A 14,193-nucleotide genomic window follows, 5' to 3' on the forward strand; every position below is an offset into this window, starting at 1 on the left:
CAGTATGGGTGGCTCCCCACCACCCCTGCTCCACCTTACCCACCTACCTTCCTTAACTGCTCCCTAAATTCCCTGGTCCTACCTTCTTCATATGATCAACACCTCCTATGGGGAGGTGTTGGCAGCTAAAGAAACATCCTGGTTTTAGCTGCTTGTTAAACCTTTTCTAAGCATATACATGCATGCTCAGTCGTGTCCAATTCTTTTGCAAACCTGTGGACTGTAGCCTGCCAGGATCCTCTGTCCATGGGATTTCCCAGGCAAGAATACTGGAGTGGGTAGCCATTCCCTTCTCCAGGGGATCTTCGTGACTCAGGGATTGAACCTGAGTCGCCTGCACTGGCAGGTGGATTCTTCACCACTGAGCCAACAGGGAAGCCCTGCATAGGACATACTTATCCTAAAAAATCATTATTCATTATTATAAGAAATTGAACTGGGTGTCTCTTTTTTTTTTTTTTTGCCCTAAATCTGGCAATCCTAGTTCCAGGGAAGAGTGGAATGGAATGGGCAGGGTTCTGTTTCTGTCCTCACTGATTCCAGCAGCCCTGCCTTCCTTCACAGAGCCTAAGCAAGCCAAAGTCCAGAAATGCTTTTCCTTTTATTTCAGAGAGAAGGAAAAAGAATCAGACACTTCCCCCACCCCACCCCCTTAGCTCCTGCCTCACCCAGAATTTAAGAAGAGTGAAGGAGGGACAGGGCCCAGTCTTCTGTAAAGCCTGCCCTCCCCCCAGCCCTCCCTTCCCTCAAAGTAGCAAGGTTAGAAAAAAATTAACTATGCTGTTCCTCCCCTGGCACTGGACAGAGGCCCCACTGCAGCCAAGAAGGAAGGGGCGGGGCAGATGAGGGAAAAGGACTTCCCTCTGGAGACACAGAAGTCCCCCTCCCAGGCAGAGAGGCCGCCCCCAGCTGGCTGCGGGGAGGGCTGGAGGTAGGTTATGGGGCAGGGAGAAGAGAAGAGCCCTGAAAACCTTTTCCCTTTAACCTGACATATTTATATATTTACAGTTATAAGGGTGGGTGGGGGAAGTTTGGGGTGACACTGGTTCTTCAAAGGCAGGGAATGAAAGCCAAATAGCACCCCCGACTTGGTCACATTTTCCTGCCTCCTAGCTCCTTAAAACCTTCAGTGAGAAAGGGGAAACAGGAGGTAGGGGGTGGAAGGAGGGAATGCTTGAGGGTCCTGAGCCCACAGCTCACTGCAGAAAAAGGTGAGGCAGCAGAGCAGGCGCAGCTGGGTCCCACCAAGAGGAAAAGGGCCACCGATGCCCCACCTCTCCACCAGATCCCCACATCTCCACTCGGCCCCAGGGCGAGGGCTATGCCAGACCCATCTCCTCCAGCACACTGCGTGGCGACTCATCCTCCTAAGGCAGAGACAGACAGAGGGTGATGGGGAGACACCAGGAGAGACGGGGTAAGGGTAAGGGGGGCGGGGAGGGCAGCAATCACAGGGGCAGACCAGGGTTGGGGGGGGGCGGACACAGAGACACGGGGGAGAGGGGAGAGAGAAGCCCAAGTAAGCCCAAGGCTGGAATGGCTGGGGACCCTTTAGGGGAGCTCCCCAGCCTCCTGAGACCACCCTGTAGAGCCAACTGAGGCAACCAGATCGAGTCCACCACCACCCAGAGAACCCAAAGCCAGGAGCTTGGTGAGCAGGGGGCTCGACCTTACTAGCTGAAGGGAAGGGTGTAAAATGGGGGCTTGGGAGCTGTGAAACCTGCTTTCCCAGGGCTGGAGGTGGCAGATGGTTGGGTGGGACCTTTTTTTTTTTCTCCAGAGTTGGGGGAGGCATTAAGAAGTTGGCAAAGGGTCCCTGAGGAAAGTGGACCAGACTGCAGAGAGATGAGTCATAAGGGTCTGAGCAGAGCACTAGTAAGGTGGGTGTGCGAGTGCCAGGGCACGTGTGTGTGTGTGTGTGTGTGTGTGTGTGTGTGAGAGTGATGGGGGAGCTAGACCAGTGAGGTAGCAAGTTGGATTTTACCCTTGCTCCTGCTGCACGGATGAGCCCCCCTCCCCTCTCCCCCTCCTCAGAGCCAGCTCAGGCCGCTTGCTCATCACTGCAGGTTCCGGTGACTCATCTCCTTGCACCAAGGCTCAGCAGTGGCACAGCAGAGAGGGGGCAGGCAATAACGGGGTGAGGGCGGGGGTGTTGGACAGAAGAGAGAATCAACAACCAGGTGCCCTCGACCCCAACCCCCAAATCCCCAGGGCAAAATTCTGCTTCTCAGCAGCAGAGGCTTTGAGTATGTGTGTGTGTTTTAAAAAAAGGGAAGACACCAGGGAAGAAAAAGAATGACCTATTGAGTGCCCCTTCTCCAATTCTCCGGGCAACACTAAACGCCAAGAGAAGCGTGGGACAAAGGCAATCTGGCGGGGATGAGACACTCTGGGTCTCAGGAGAAGGAGGGGGAAGACTTGGTCCAGGCGGGCTGTCTGCCATCCCCACTGCCTCCTACCCTGAGCAGTCAGGGCTTGAGGGCCAGCTGGCCAACCTGGCAGCGTGGGGGCCAGACGCCACAGGGAGGGGGGCCGTTTCGGTATCGGCGGGAAGAGGGCAGCTGGGGTCCACAGGTGAGGGCTCCAGGGTAGGGAGGGTGCCCTCGGCCACGGTCCTCTTCCTCCTCCTCACTGTCCCGGACCCGTACCTCCTGCAGTAGGTCCGCCTGCTCGATGGCCTTCAGCACACTCTTCTTGGAGGTGTCCTGGACATCTCCCCCCATCAGAAACTCATCCAAGATGAAGTAGGCCTTCTCAAAATTGAAGATGATGTCCAGCTCGCAAACCTGGGGGGTGGGAGAGGAGGCAGACGTGAGGGTCAAGGTGCATTCTCCCCTTCACCTGTGCCCCAGCCTTCCCAGCTCTTTCCCCACCTTGGCTCCGTGGCCTTCATGACCACTCTCCACCTTGGGTTCTTGCCCCAGCTCTATGTCCTCCCGACCCCTAGGCTTTCGTCCTGGGTTCGGCTTTTCTTTCTCCTTCTCTTGCCTCTTCCTCTGATCATGAGATATTAGTTGCTCAAGTTGATCATGAGATATTAGTTGCCCTTGACCCTGACTCCTGTTGCCTTCTCCCCTAAATCTATGACACAAATCCTACCAGAGGCTGGGTCAGCTTCTCTGCCCATCCCCACCCCACTCCCCGCACCCCCAGGCGCTGTGACAGGGCAGGGAAGGAGACTCTGGATCACAGAGTAAATGACTTCAATTCTAGGCCACACTCTGACACTAACCAGCTAACTCTTGTTTTAGTTGCTAACTCGTGTCTGACTCTTTTGTGACCCCATATCCTGTAGCCCACCAGGCTCTTCTGTCCATGTGATTTCCCGAGCAAGAATACTGGAGTGGGTTGCCATTTCCTTCTCCGGGGGATCTTTCCAACCCAGGGATTGAACCCACGCCTCTTGCATTGGCAGGTGGATTCTTTATCACCGAGCCAGGAAAGCCTAGAAGGAAACCAGCTAACTGTACATGCCATTTAACTTCTCTTGAGTCCATTTTCTCTTCCAAAAATGGAGACACCAACACCTACTCATGGAATGAGGAACAAACAGGAGAACCTGAAAGCTCTTTGTAAACTGTTAAGTGAAACACAAATTACGGAGTTATTACTATTCCCCATCTAAGATATGAGCTCACTGCCGGTGCCCAGGCTGTAGCCCAGATCAGTTCATTCAGAATCTCTGGGGGTGATTCCCAGGCATCGCTATTGTTTAAAAAAAAACTCTCCAGAAGTCTCCAAAGCAAAGTCAAGGTCAGGAACCACTGATACTATCTGAACATGGCCTCTGTCCTTGTGTGGGAAGTTTGAGCTGAGCTCTAGATGGAATGATTAAGTGGCAGATTCTGGTTCCTACCCTTCTCCCGCGGAGGGCTGATTAAGACGCATGGCTAATAGGCTTAAGGCTTAAAGAGGGAGATTAATTACTGTTCTCACTGTTCCAACTTCCCCTTTCCTGAATCAGGACAGAGACTGGAAGGGTCCCAGAGTCTGGAAGAAAAAGGGGATTGCCGGGCGCGGAAACTGGGGTGGGTGGAGAGACTTACGCTGCCAAAGTATTTGTCCAGGAGCTCCACGTATCGGTGGATCAGCTCCAGTGTGATGAGCTCATTGTCTTGGCCCTCGATGGCACAGCAGAAGTAGAGGCTGGCGTATCTGAGGACGGGAACACAAGAGAGATGGATGGCTGGGAGTGCTGCTGGGGCTGCTTTGGGACCCAGGCATTCTGTGCCCGAACCTCCCATTTCCCCCATTCCTGATCTGTGTCCTTACTGGACACAGGTGGGGTGGCTCCCGGGTAAGCAAATAGTAACTGTCTCTTAGTGCCTCTCATAAACACAGGCAAAGACACAAGCTCTTTCCCTCTGACCCATTCAGTTTGACTCAGCAAAACCTGAGCCAACAAATTCACCTGCTCAGAGAAGGAACCACAAAGGGTTTGTGTGTCTGTGGGTGTGTGTATTGGGAAAGTGGCCCAGGGTCTACGACTGTTCAGTGAGGCTGCAAGAGATGTGTGCAATCGGTAAGATCGGGCCTTTGGGACAGAGGTAGGTGCGTGAAGTAGGCACCAGGCTTGAGCAAAACCAAGAGGGAACAAGACTCTCTTCAAGGTGAATTTGGAAAGTAAAGGCTGGCTGGAGTTCATCACTGCCTTCCAGAAGTCCTTAGCTCTCGGCTCTCCCAGACCTAGTTAGTTAGTGTTAGCGACTCTCTGGACTGTAGCTTGCCAGGCTCCTCTTTCCATGGGATTCTCCAGGCAAGAATACTGGAGCAGATAAGTATTCCCTTCTCCCAGGGATCTTCCCAACCTAGGGATAGAACCCAGGTCTCCTGCACTGCAGGCAGATTCTTTACTGTCTGAGCCACCAGGGAACCTCTGCCAGACTAAGGGACTGCCTATTTCCCAGCCAGGTGAACCCATCCCAGACCCCAGTCAGGCAGGATCCAGGCAGGTCTGAAAGTAGGTGAGGAGTCACCTCTTATAGACAACTTTGAGGTCCCTCCATTCCAGGAAGCTGCACATCTTGGGCTTGCGAGCCAGAACCACCTGCATAAGCTCCCGAACCATCTTCTTCCGCTCCTTGTCTGAGGTGGCCAGGTACCATTTTTGCAGCCGCAGCTTCCCCTGCCGGCTGAACAGCAGCATGAATCGCATCTGGGGGTGGGGGATAGGGAGAGGAAGGAGGAGTCAGAGCCAAGGTTTAGAGCTTTGATTCTCTGAGCTTGTTTCCTCCAAAACCACACAGTTCCAAACTCCTCCCATTCAACTCTTTTCTCCTCACAGACCCTGCTGCTGCTACTGCTAAGTCACTTCAGTCATGTCCGACTCTGTGTGACCCCATAGACAGCAGCCCACCAGGCTCCCCCGTCCCTGGGATTCTCCAGGCAAGAACACTGGAGTCGGTTCCTTCTCCAATGCATGAAAGTGAAAAGTGAAAGTGAAGTCACTCAGTCGTGTCGGCTCTTAGCGACCCCATGGACTGCAGCCTACCAGGTTCTCCGTCCATGGGATTTTCCAGGCAAGAGTACTGGAGTGGGATGCATTGCCTTCTCCCTCACAGATCCTACTTTCTTCAAAACATCAGCCCTTCTGGTCAACTGGGTATTCCCATCAGCAAGTGCCTTCCTTGGAGGGAGCATCAGCGCTTCTGAGTCTGTCGTGTGGATTCGAATCCTGGCTCTACTAGTTGAGAAATTTGCCCTGGGCATTACTTCATTTCTCTGGGCTTCAGTTCCCCCGTGTGTCAGATGGAAATAATAAAAGTACCTACCTTACAGAGCTGTTAGGTGGAACTGACATAGGAAATAGCGCCTGGCATGAAGTAAGCGCTATAACACCTTGGAACACATTATTATTATTCCCTGACTTACTGTTTCCTAAACCTGGTTTCCAAAGGTGGGTAAAATGCTAGCACAGTGATGAGCAGCCCCTTAGTTGATGGCAAAGAGATGTTTGCTTTCTTTCCTGCTCTTTCTACCCACCACCATCCTAAAATCAGGTATTTTCTTTCCAAGAAGCTACTTCAGCCCTCTGCCCCATCCTAGCAATACACCCTAGCCAATGTCCCCAACACACTGCCCTCCATTCCTATGCCCAGGGGTATCCTTTATGTTAGCACATGATACCAAGTGAAGTCGCTCAGTCGTGTCCGATTCTTTGCGACCCCATGGACACCAGGCTCCTCAGTCCATGGGATTTTCTAGGCAAGAGTACTGGAGTGGGTTGCCATTTCCTTCTCCAGGGAATCTTCCCGACCCAGGGATCGAACCCAAGTTTCCCGCATTGTAGACAGATGCTTTGCCGTCTGAGCTACCAGGGAAGTCCATAACATGATACCAGGACCCCCTAGATTCCACCACCCTCCACTCTACTCAGCCATCCAGGCATACAGCCAGAGGTATTCCTTTTTTTCTTCCTTTTAGGGTGCCTCCCTAACATGCCCACACCTCCCCAGATATCAGGTGATCAATTTCCGTTTCAGTTCTTCAGTTTGGACACAGCCATTCTGGGTGGCTCGCCTAGGGAATGTTCCTGGAACAAGCACAAGGAGTTGGAGCGGGGAGAAGTGCAGAGCTCTCACTACCCCGTGCACGCCCAGGTTCCCATTTCCAGGGGGCGGGGGCTTCAGGCCACATCCTGGAGTGATCTCCCTCCCCCTGTAGCTCTTCTCTCCGGGTATGCCACCGGGGCTGGAGTCCTGGGTGTGAGGAACACTACTAGTCTAGACGGCTACAGATCAGAATTCAAAAGAACTGTATTTTTTGCTAGCGGGGAAGGGGAAGCGCTGCTAGCGTGGCCGGAGGGCAAAAGAGTGGTGCAAGGGAGGCTAGGATGGGAGGGTGGGCCAGGGAGCAGGAAGAAGGAAGGCCTGCGTTCCGGAAAGAGGATGGGGCAGGGAGGCGGAGAGCCAAGAGCACCTGAGCCGGGAAGCCAAAGCCTGGGTCCCAGACAGCAAAACTCGAGCCCACCTGGCTTCCCCCACCTCATCCCCGCCTCCAGGTGGGCAGGACGACAAACCGAGGCAGGACGTCCACTCCTCGCACCCTGAACGATCCCCTCCCACACACCGCCCTCCCCGCCGGCCGCCGCTCCACTCTGGGCTGCACGTGGACGGAGGGTCTCGGAGACTGGTCTCGGAGACCCCCGCCGCCTCCGTCCTCCAGCAGGCCCCAGAGCCCCCGTTCCTCGCGCGAGTTCCCTGCGGCAGTGATTCGGACCCCTGAGATCGCGACCCGCGCGCTCCCCCTGGCTCCGGACGGTCCCGCCGCCCCCTAGTCACCTCCCTCTGGCCCTACAAATGCGCCCACTCCCCGCCGCTTCTCCCGAAAGCCATTTCCAGCTGCTCTTCCTTCCGAGGCCGGCTCGCCCACACGCCCAGTAAGTGAGGGCCTCTGAGAACTGGAGGAAAGAAAAGAGCGGCTCACACAGAGGGCAGCCCCCAAGGACCCCTGCAGGTACAGCCCACGCCCCTCGGTCCCCCCTCCCCTCCCTCTTCACACAGCCTACCATCCTGCAGCCTCCGGCCCTGCGCGTCCCTCTTCGGCCACCGTAGGCGCCAACTCCACTCCCTTTCTTACCCTTTCGCCTCCTTCCCTCCCTCTCGCTTGAAGCCCCGCCCCGTCCGCCCGGGCGCCGGGGACCTATGCGCTGCGTACTGCGCAGGCGCCGACGCTGCGCGGCGCGCGGGCGGGGCCGGAGGCGGAGAAGCGGTGGCCATGGCAACCAGGTCTTTGACTACAGCTTTGAGTAGCCCTGTCGTCATGGTAACAAGGCTGTCTTGTGGGCTGGTTGGAAGATGGAGGAGGAGGACAATGAGGTCCTCGCGCTTTAGAACCTAGGGGGGAAAAGGCGGGAAAAGGGGTGAGAGGTGGATAAGATGACCCCTGGAGTTTGTGAGGAAGTAGGGTGATTTAATGGAAGGGGTGTGGGCGATTGAGAGGGAGCAGGGTGGAAACTATCTGTAGAGAAGGAGAAAAGACGAGGAAGGCAAAGACAAAGGGTGGTGGTGGGGCAGGCATGAGAAAAGTATGGAGCTCAAAACAGATACCTACTGAGAACCTGCTGGATGCAACAACACTCAAAGTAAGAGAAAGGTGTAGGTAATGAGGCAGACAAGAAATAAAAAGAGAAGAGGAGAAGCTGATAGAAAAGTGATGTAAGGAAGAGGAGAAACATGATTAAGAGGAAAGAAAGAGGAAGAAATAAAGAAAATCTTGAAAAGTTAGCATGGGTCAAAGCTAAAAGGGACGGTGTAACCCAGACACGGGTGTAAAGATGAGACGGAGGTAAATTGCAATACATGTTTTTTGAGAGGATTTGCAAGTGTGAGTGTGTGCTAAAGGACTAGCTAAAGGACTTTGCATATAAATGGATAAGAGGAAATCTTAAAGTTTGTCATGCCAAAAGCTTAATGGTATATTTCTAGACAATTGTTGGTAACTAATGATGCTATTGTTTTTGAGTAGCACTTGAAGAAATTGTTGGTAAGGCCCTACCTGTCTTCACTTTGTGTTCTTTTCTTCTTACTCTTTTTTATGGAGGTCATATGCTTTAGTTGCAAGAGGGTGGGCTTAATTCACCTGCAATGCAATCTGGTCTCTGACCCTTACCTGATGTACAGTCTCGGGTGGGTCATTTAAACCTCCATTTCCTCATTTAAAAAATGAAGATAGCAATACCAACCTTGCAGGTCTGATTTGAGGCTGGATAGAAGGTATCTGAGGGAGAAGGCAATGGCACCCCACTCCAGTACTCTTGCCTGGCAAATCCCATGTATGGAGGAGCCTGGTAGGCTGCAGTCCATGGGGTCACTAAGACGGGCACAACTGAGCGACTTCACTTTCACTTTTTCACTTTCATGCATTGGAGAAGGAAATGGCAACCCACTCCAGTGTTCTTGCCTGGAGAATCCCAGGGGCAGGAGAGTCTGGTGGGCTGATGTCTATGGGGTCACACAGAGTCAGACACGACTGAAGTGACTTAGCAGCAGCAATAGCAGAAAGTATCTGAAACATTGTCAACAGTTGATATTGCAATATCAGTAGTAATTACTACTATTTGCTTTTCCCAACTTCTTTCTTCTAGTACTTTTTCTTCATCCTTTTTTTTTCATGTCCTTTTCTCCTCTGCCTATGTCATAGGCTTGCCAATGGCATAGATGTTGGCTGAACTATCTTGGTGTTATTTTTTTAGGTCAGAAATAATATCAATAAGGTAAGTTGTTAGAGTTAGAAAGGGTACTTTGTTACAGAGTGAAAAGAAGGAATCAGAGTGTGTAAGAAGGACAGAAGGCAAAATAATAAAATGTGCTCATGGGGGAGAGGAGAAGGTTGTTTATAAAGAAGTAATGAGAAGTGAGGCAAAGAAGAGATCTAGGCAACAACCCGAAGAAGTGCGGAAGATCCAGAGATGTAAGCGCCCACACTCCTTGAAAAGATGGCATTTTCTAGAATTCCTTATCTCAATATGCTGTGCCTAGCTGCAGAGAAGATAAGATTCATGATAGAATTGTTAGAAATATGGGTTTTGCTCATGTAGAATCATAGACCTAAGTGGTTTAAACTAGCTAGAAGATGGTGGACTACATTTCTTCATTGTTAGTGAATGATATACATAGATAATCTATGAGTTAGTGGCTCCAATAAACTTGTATCTGCAGGTAAGTTTGGATTTGATGCAGTGGGAAGTTGGGAGTCATTATGATTGTCCAAGCTGGTGAATAACTTGGTGGAAAACATTTTCAGAAGGTTAATCTTATAGTAATATGCGGACAATTTGAAAGAACAAATGGAAGGCTGCAAGATCATCTGGGACAGGGGTCCCCAACCTTGAGGATCTAATGCCTGATGACTTAAGGTGGAGCTGATGTAATAATAATTGAAATAAAGTGCACAGTAATTATAATGTGCATTAATCATCCCAAAATCACCCCTAGCCATCTGTGGAAAAATTATCTTCCATGAAACCAGCTCCTGGTGCCCAAAAGGTTGGGGACCACCAGTCTAGGAGGCAGTTTTGGGAATCTAGACACAAAGATGAAATTAAAAGTGAAAGTGAAAGTCACTTAGTCATGTCTGACTCTTTGGGACCCCATGGCCTATATAGTCCATGGAATTCTCCAGGCCAGAATACTTTCCCTTCTCCAGGGGATCTTCCCATCCCAGGGTTTGAGCCCAGGTCTCCCGCATTGCAGGTGGATTCTTTACCAGCTGAGCCACAAGAGAAGCCCAAGAATACTGGAGTGGGTAGCCTATCCCTTCTCCAGCGGATCTTCCCAACCCAGGGATTGAGAACCAGGGTCTCTTTTACCAACTGAGCTATGAGGGAAGCCCATGGAGTTGGACAAATTTGAGAGATACCTGTAATGGGCCAATCAATTGAAGTTGTGAACTCATCTAAGTAGAGGAGGAAGAAGGATCAAAGATGAGTCTGAAGGATTAGTGGTACCATTTGTATAAATGGAAAAATAGAAAAGGTGAGATTCTTCTTCATAGGTACGATTGGTGTTTGTATTGTTATCTGGCAATGCCCATGCTGACACCTCCCTGAGCCTTCCCTCATCTGGTTGTAGAAGCAGTTCCTGCAGTGGGTAGAAGGGGGGCCCAAATGGCCCCTGAAGCCTTTCATTTCTGAGTCTGTGATCTGTCTTTTTCCCTCTCATGATGATGCTCCCTGCAACCATTTTTGGCTCATTCTGTAAGTAATCATTGTTCTCTGATGATGTCATTTGGAGTCATCTCGGGTTTTTTTTAACTTCTTCTTTTTTTAACTAAGCAATTAGGACCTTATCGTGTGCTGTTCCTAAGAGTCCTGAATACTTTGTGTGGTAGATGTTTGCCATTCTTTTTCACTTCACTGGCTCTAAACCCCTTTCCTAGGGTTTGGGAATCCTCACATGATGATGCCAGGGGGAAGTAGCACAACCTCGAAGTGTAGCATTTGAATCTGCTTTTTGTGCCCACAGCATGGGCCTGTCTGCTGGACTTGGCTAGTCCATCCACCAACCTGGACTTTGATCCAGGAGGGAATGAGGTGGGGATGGGGTAATGAGGACAGGTAAGGGTCCTGAATATTTTGAATTCTGAATTCAAAGTATTGAATTTGAATTCTGAAGGGTCTTGAATATCTCTGAATTCTGGCAGAGGGTCAGAAGACAAAGCCTAGGGCGCAGGTGGAGTGGCACCAATGGCAGCGTCCTGTGCTAGCAAGGGCTACCCTGTAGGCATCCCATGATCTGTGATGTGGGCCACTGTCTCTAGCATGAGACCTTCTGCTGGTTCTCTGGCCCTCCTGACAGTTCCTTGAGCTCCCCAGTTTCCTTTTGTGTTTCATTTAGCCAGGGTTGGTTTCAGTCCCCAGTAACTCAGGACTCTGACTGGTAAACTTGGTAATCAGGTTGTACCGTCCGTTGGCCACACATGCGAGTTGGCCCCACCTGTTCAGCTGGTTTGGAAGCGCCTCGTGGGATGGTGTCTTACTCATCTTTTATTTCCTTACAGCACCTCTCACGGTGCTTGGTGATTGACTTCAGTTATGACTGGTGTGCACGGTTACCTCATCTAGATTTTTTAAATTTTAGCTTATTCATTTATTTTTGTCTGTGCTGGAGCTTTCTCTAGTTGTGGTGCACATTGCAGTGGCTTCTCTTGTTATGGCTTCAGTAGTTGTGGCTCAGAGACTCTAGAGCTCGTGCTCAGTAATTTTGGTGCACGGGCTGTTGTCTCGAAGCCCATGGGATCTTCCCAGATCAGGGATCTAACCTGCACTGGCAGCTGGTGGCCTCTTAACTACCGGACCACTAGGGAAGTCCTAGATATTGAAATCTTACTTCTCACCCCAAATATGCTAAATTCTAATTTCTAAATAGTAGTACCTATCCAATATCTATTATTCCTGCTGGAGGACAAGCTGTCTTCATTTTGTTTTTCTTGTAAAAATAGTTGATTTGACTGCACCGGGTCTTTGTTATGGCAGGCAGTATTTTTAGTTGGGCCAGGTGAGATCTCGTTCCTTAACCTGAGGCGGAACCTCGGTTCCGCTCCGCGCGTTAGGAGTACGGAGTCTTAGCCGCTGGACCACCAGGGCTTCATTATCTGTGTCTCCTGTGCTGAGCACAGGGCCTGGCACACAGCAGGTGCCGCCATTGGCTGAATAAACGTACTGGATTCCCCGACTGGAAAGTTCCACTGTCATCTCAAACTTCCTTTGCCAAAAATGAGGACCTTCCTTCTCCCTTCCCCTGAAACCATCCCATATCTTGGTTTCCCAGCTACCTTTTTCTCAGTTTGCAGACTCTAAGCCTTGGACATGAAGGGTAACAAAAAGCATGGCTGTTCAAGGGACAAAGATCAGACTGCTTGGTTAGACTAAGAGAATGTGTATGAAAAAGGGGGATCCACTGGCTAGGTTATCAGAGGAGGGAGGCAGCAGTCTGGAAACCACCCTGGTGACTTGGGACTTCATTCTCCGGTGACTTGAACCTGCCTTGCTACTATTTACTTTTCTTCGTGATTTTGTTCGCATTGTTTTCTGGAATGCCCTGCCGTGGCCTCCCGACAGACCCAAATCCCTCTTATCCATCCTGTAAGTCTGAACCAAGCAGCCAGTCCTGATGACCCTTGGCACTCCAGTCTGGACCCCAGTGACTATTTCTACAATGTTCCTTTCAACCATTTTTGCAGTGACTTCCCAGGTGGCACAGTTGAAAGAAGCTACCTGCCAATTCAGGAGATGCAGGAGACTCAGCTTCCATCTCTGGATTGGGAAGATCCCCGGAGTAGGAAATGGCAACTCGCTCCAGTATTCTTGCCTGAAAAATTCCACAGACAGAGGAGCCTGGTGGGTTACAGTCCATGGGGTTGCAAAGAATCAGACATGACGAGTGACTGAGCACACAGTCCACCCACAGCATTTCAGCTTTTTGGTGTCTATTCTCTGTAGAAGCAGGCAGACCTTATTTTATTATGCTTTGTTTTATTGTGCTTCACAGATTCTGAGTTTTTGTTTTTGTTTTTTTAACAAGTTGAAGGTTTTTAGCAACCCCAAATTGAACAAGCCTATTAACACTATTTTTCCAACAATATTTGCTCACTTCGCATCTCTGTGTCACATTTTCCTAATTCTTGCAAAATTTAAAACTCTGAAATTGCTATGATCTTTGTTATGGTGACCTGCGATCAGTGACCTGTGACATTACTGTTGTAACTATAGATGCAGTGGGAAAAGCAAGAGAACTAGAAGTGGAGCCTGAAGATGTGACTGAATTGCTGTAATCTCGAGATAAAACTAATGGATGAAGAGTCTTTTATTCCAGGTGAGCAAAGAAAATAGTTTCTTGAGATAGAATTTACTCCTGGTGCTGTTGCTGTGAAGAAGGCTGAAGTGACGAGAAAGTAGTGAGAGCATTACATAAACTTAGTTGATAAAGTTATGGCAAGGTTAGAGGGCATTGCCTCTCATTTTGAAAGAAGTTCTGCTATAAGTAAAGTGCTATCAAACGGCACTGCATGCTATGGAGAAATCGTGAAGGGAAGAGAGAGTCAATGCAGTTGATCATTGTTGTCCTATTTTAAGAAATTGTCATAGCCGTCACAGCCTTTAGCAACCACCACCCTGACTAGTTAGCACCCATGAACATCAAGGCAAGACCTTCCACCAGCAAAGAGATTAAAATTATGATGGTTAGTATTTCTTAGCAATAAAGTCCATACATGTGTCTTATTTATTTTGAGGTAGAATTGGTGTGCAACATTGTATTAGTTTCAAGTGTACGACCTAATAATTTGATATTGGCACTCACTGCAGAGGACCCCACAATAAGTCTAGTTAATGCCCCACCACCATAAAATTGACCCCCTTAAATCTTTTTCCCCTCTGAATTCCTTCCCCTCTCATAAACAGATAATCTATTCTGTATCTGTGAGTGCTGTCTTGTTTTCTTTCCTTTCATTTATTCTTGGTTTTGTTTTTTAGATCCCACAAACAAGGAAACCATACAGTGTTAGCCTTTCTCTGACTTACTTTACGTAGCAGAATACCCTCAACTTCCTGCCATCCGTGTTGTCACAGACAGCAAGATGTCCTTTATTATGTAAAGTCCATGCATTTTTTTAGACATAATGTTATTGCACACCTAATAGGCTTCAGCACAGTATAAATATAACTTTTACATGCACTGGGAAACCAGAAAAATC

The 14,193-nt window shown here is 49.8% G+C and overlaps 1 protein-coding gene and 1 long non-coding RNA gene across 4 annotated transcripts; one reads left to right on the forward strand and one right to left on the reverse strand.

Annotated features, from left to right (window-relative positions):
• Positions 1-582: 582 nt before the first annotated feature.
• AP1S1 (adaptor related protein complex 1 subunit sigma 1) lies at positions 583-7,615 on the reverse strand. Of its 3 annotated transcripts, XM_061402041.1 has the most exons (6): positions 5,772-5,861; positions 5,492-5,683; positions 4,977-5,155; positions 4,047-4,155; positions 2,649-2,786; positions 583-1,367 (listed from the first exon to the last, which is right to left on the reverse strand). In XM_061402041.1, the coding sequence occupies exons 3-6, from the start codon at positions 5,153-5,155 to the stop codon at positions 1,320-1,322; spliced, it is 474 nt and encodes a 157-aa protein (XP_061258025.1). In that variant the 5' UTR covers positions 5,492-5,683; positions 5,772-5,861; the 3' UTR covers positions 583-1,319. The 3 variants fall into 3 exon arrangements, with proteins under 3 accessions (XP_061258025.1, XP_061258022.1, XP_061258023.1); XM_061402038.1 differs by lacking the exons at positions 5,492-5,683; positions 5,772-5,861 and adding an exon at positions 7,508-7,615; XM_061402039.1 differs by lacking the exon at positions 5,772-5,861 and having other exon boundaries at positions 5,492-5,700.
• An 88-nt stretch (positions 7,616-7,703) lies between these two features.
• On the forward strand, positions 7,704-14,193 carry LOC133238674 (uncharacterized). The gene is made up of 3 exons (XR_009733592.1): positions 7,704-12,838; positions 13,211-13,313; positions 13,973-14,193. It is a non-coding gene; the product is annotated as an uncharacterized LOC133238674 (long non-coding RNA).

Source organism: Bos javanicus, chromosome 25 (assembly GCF_032452875.1).
Source record: "Bos javanicus breed banteng chromosome 25, ARS-OSU_banteng_1.0, whole genome shotgun sequence".
Classification (NCBI taxonomy): Eukaryota; Metazoa; Chordata; class Mammalia; order Artiodactyla; family Bovidae; genus Bos; species Bos javanicus.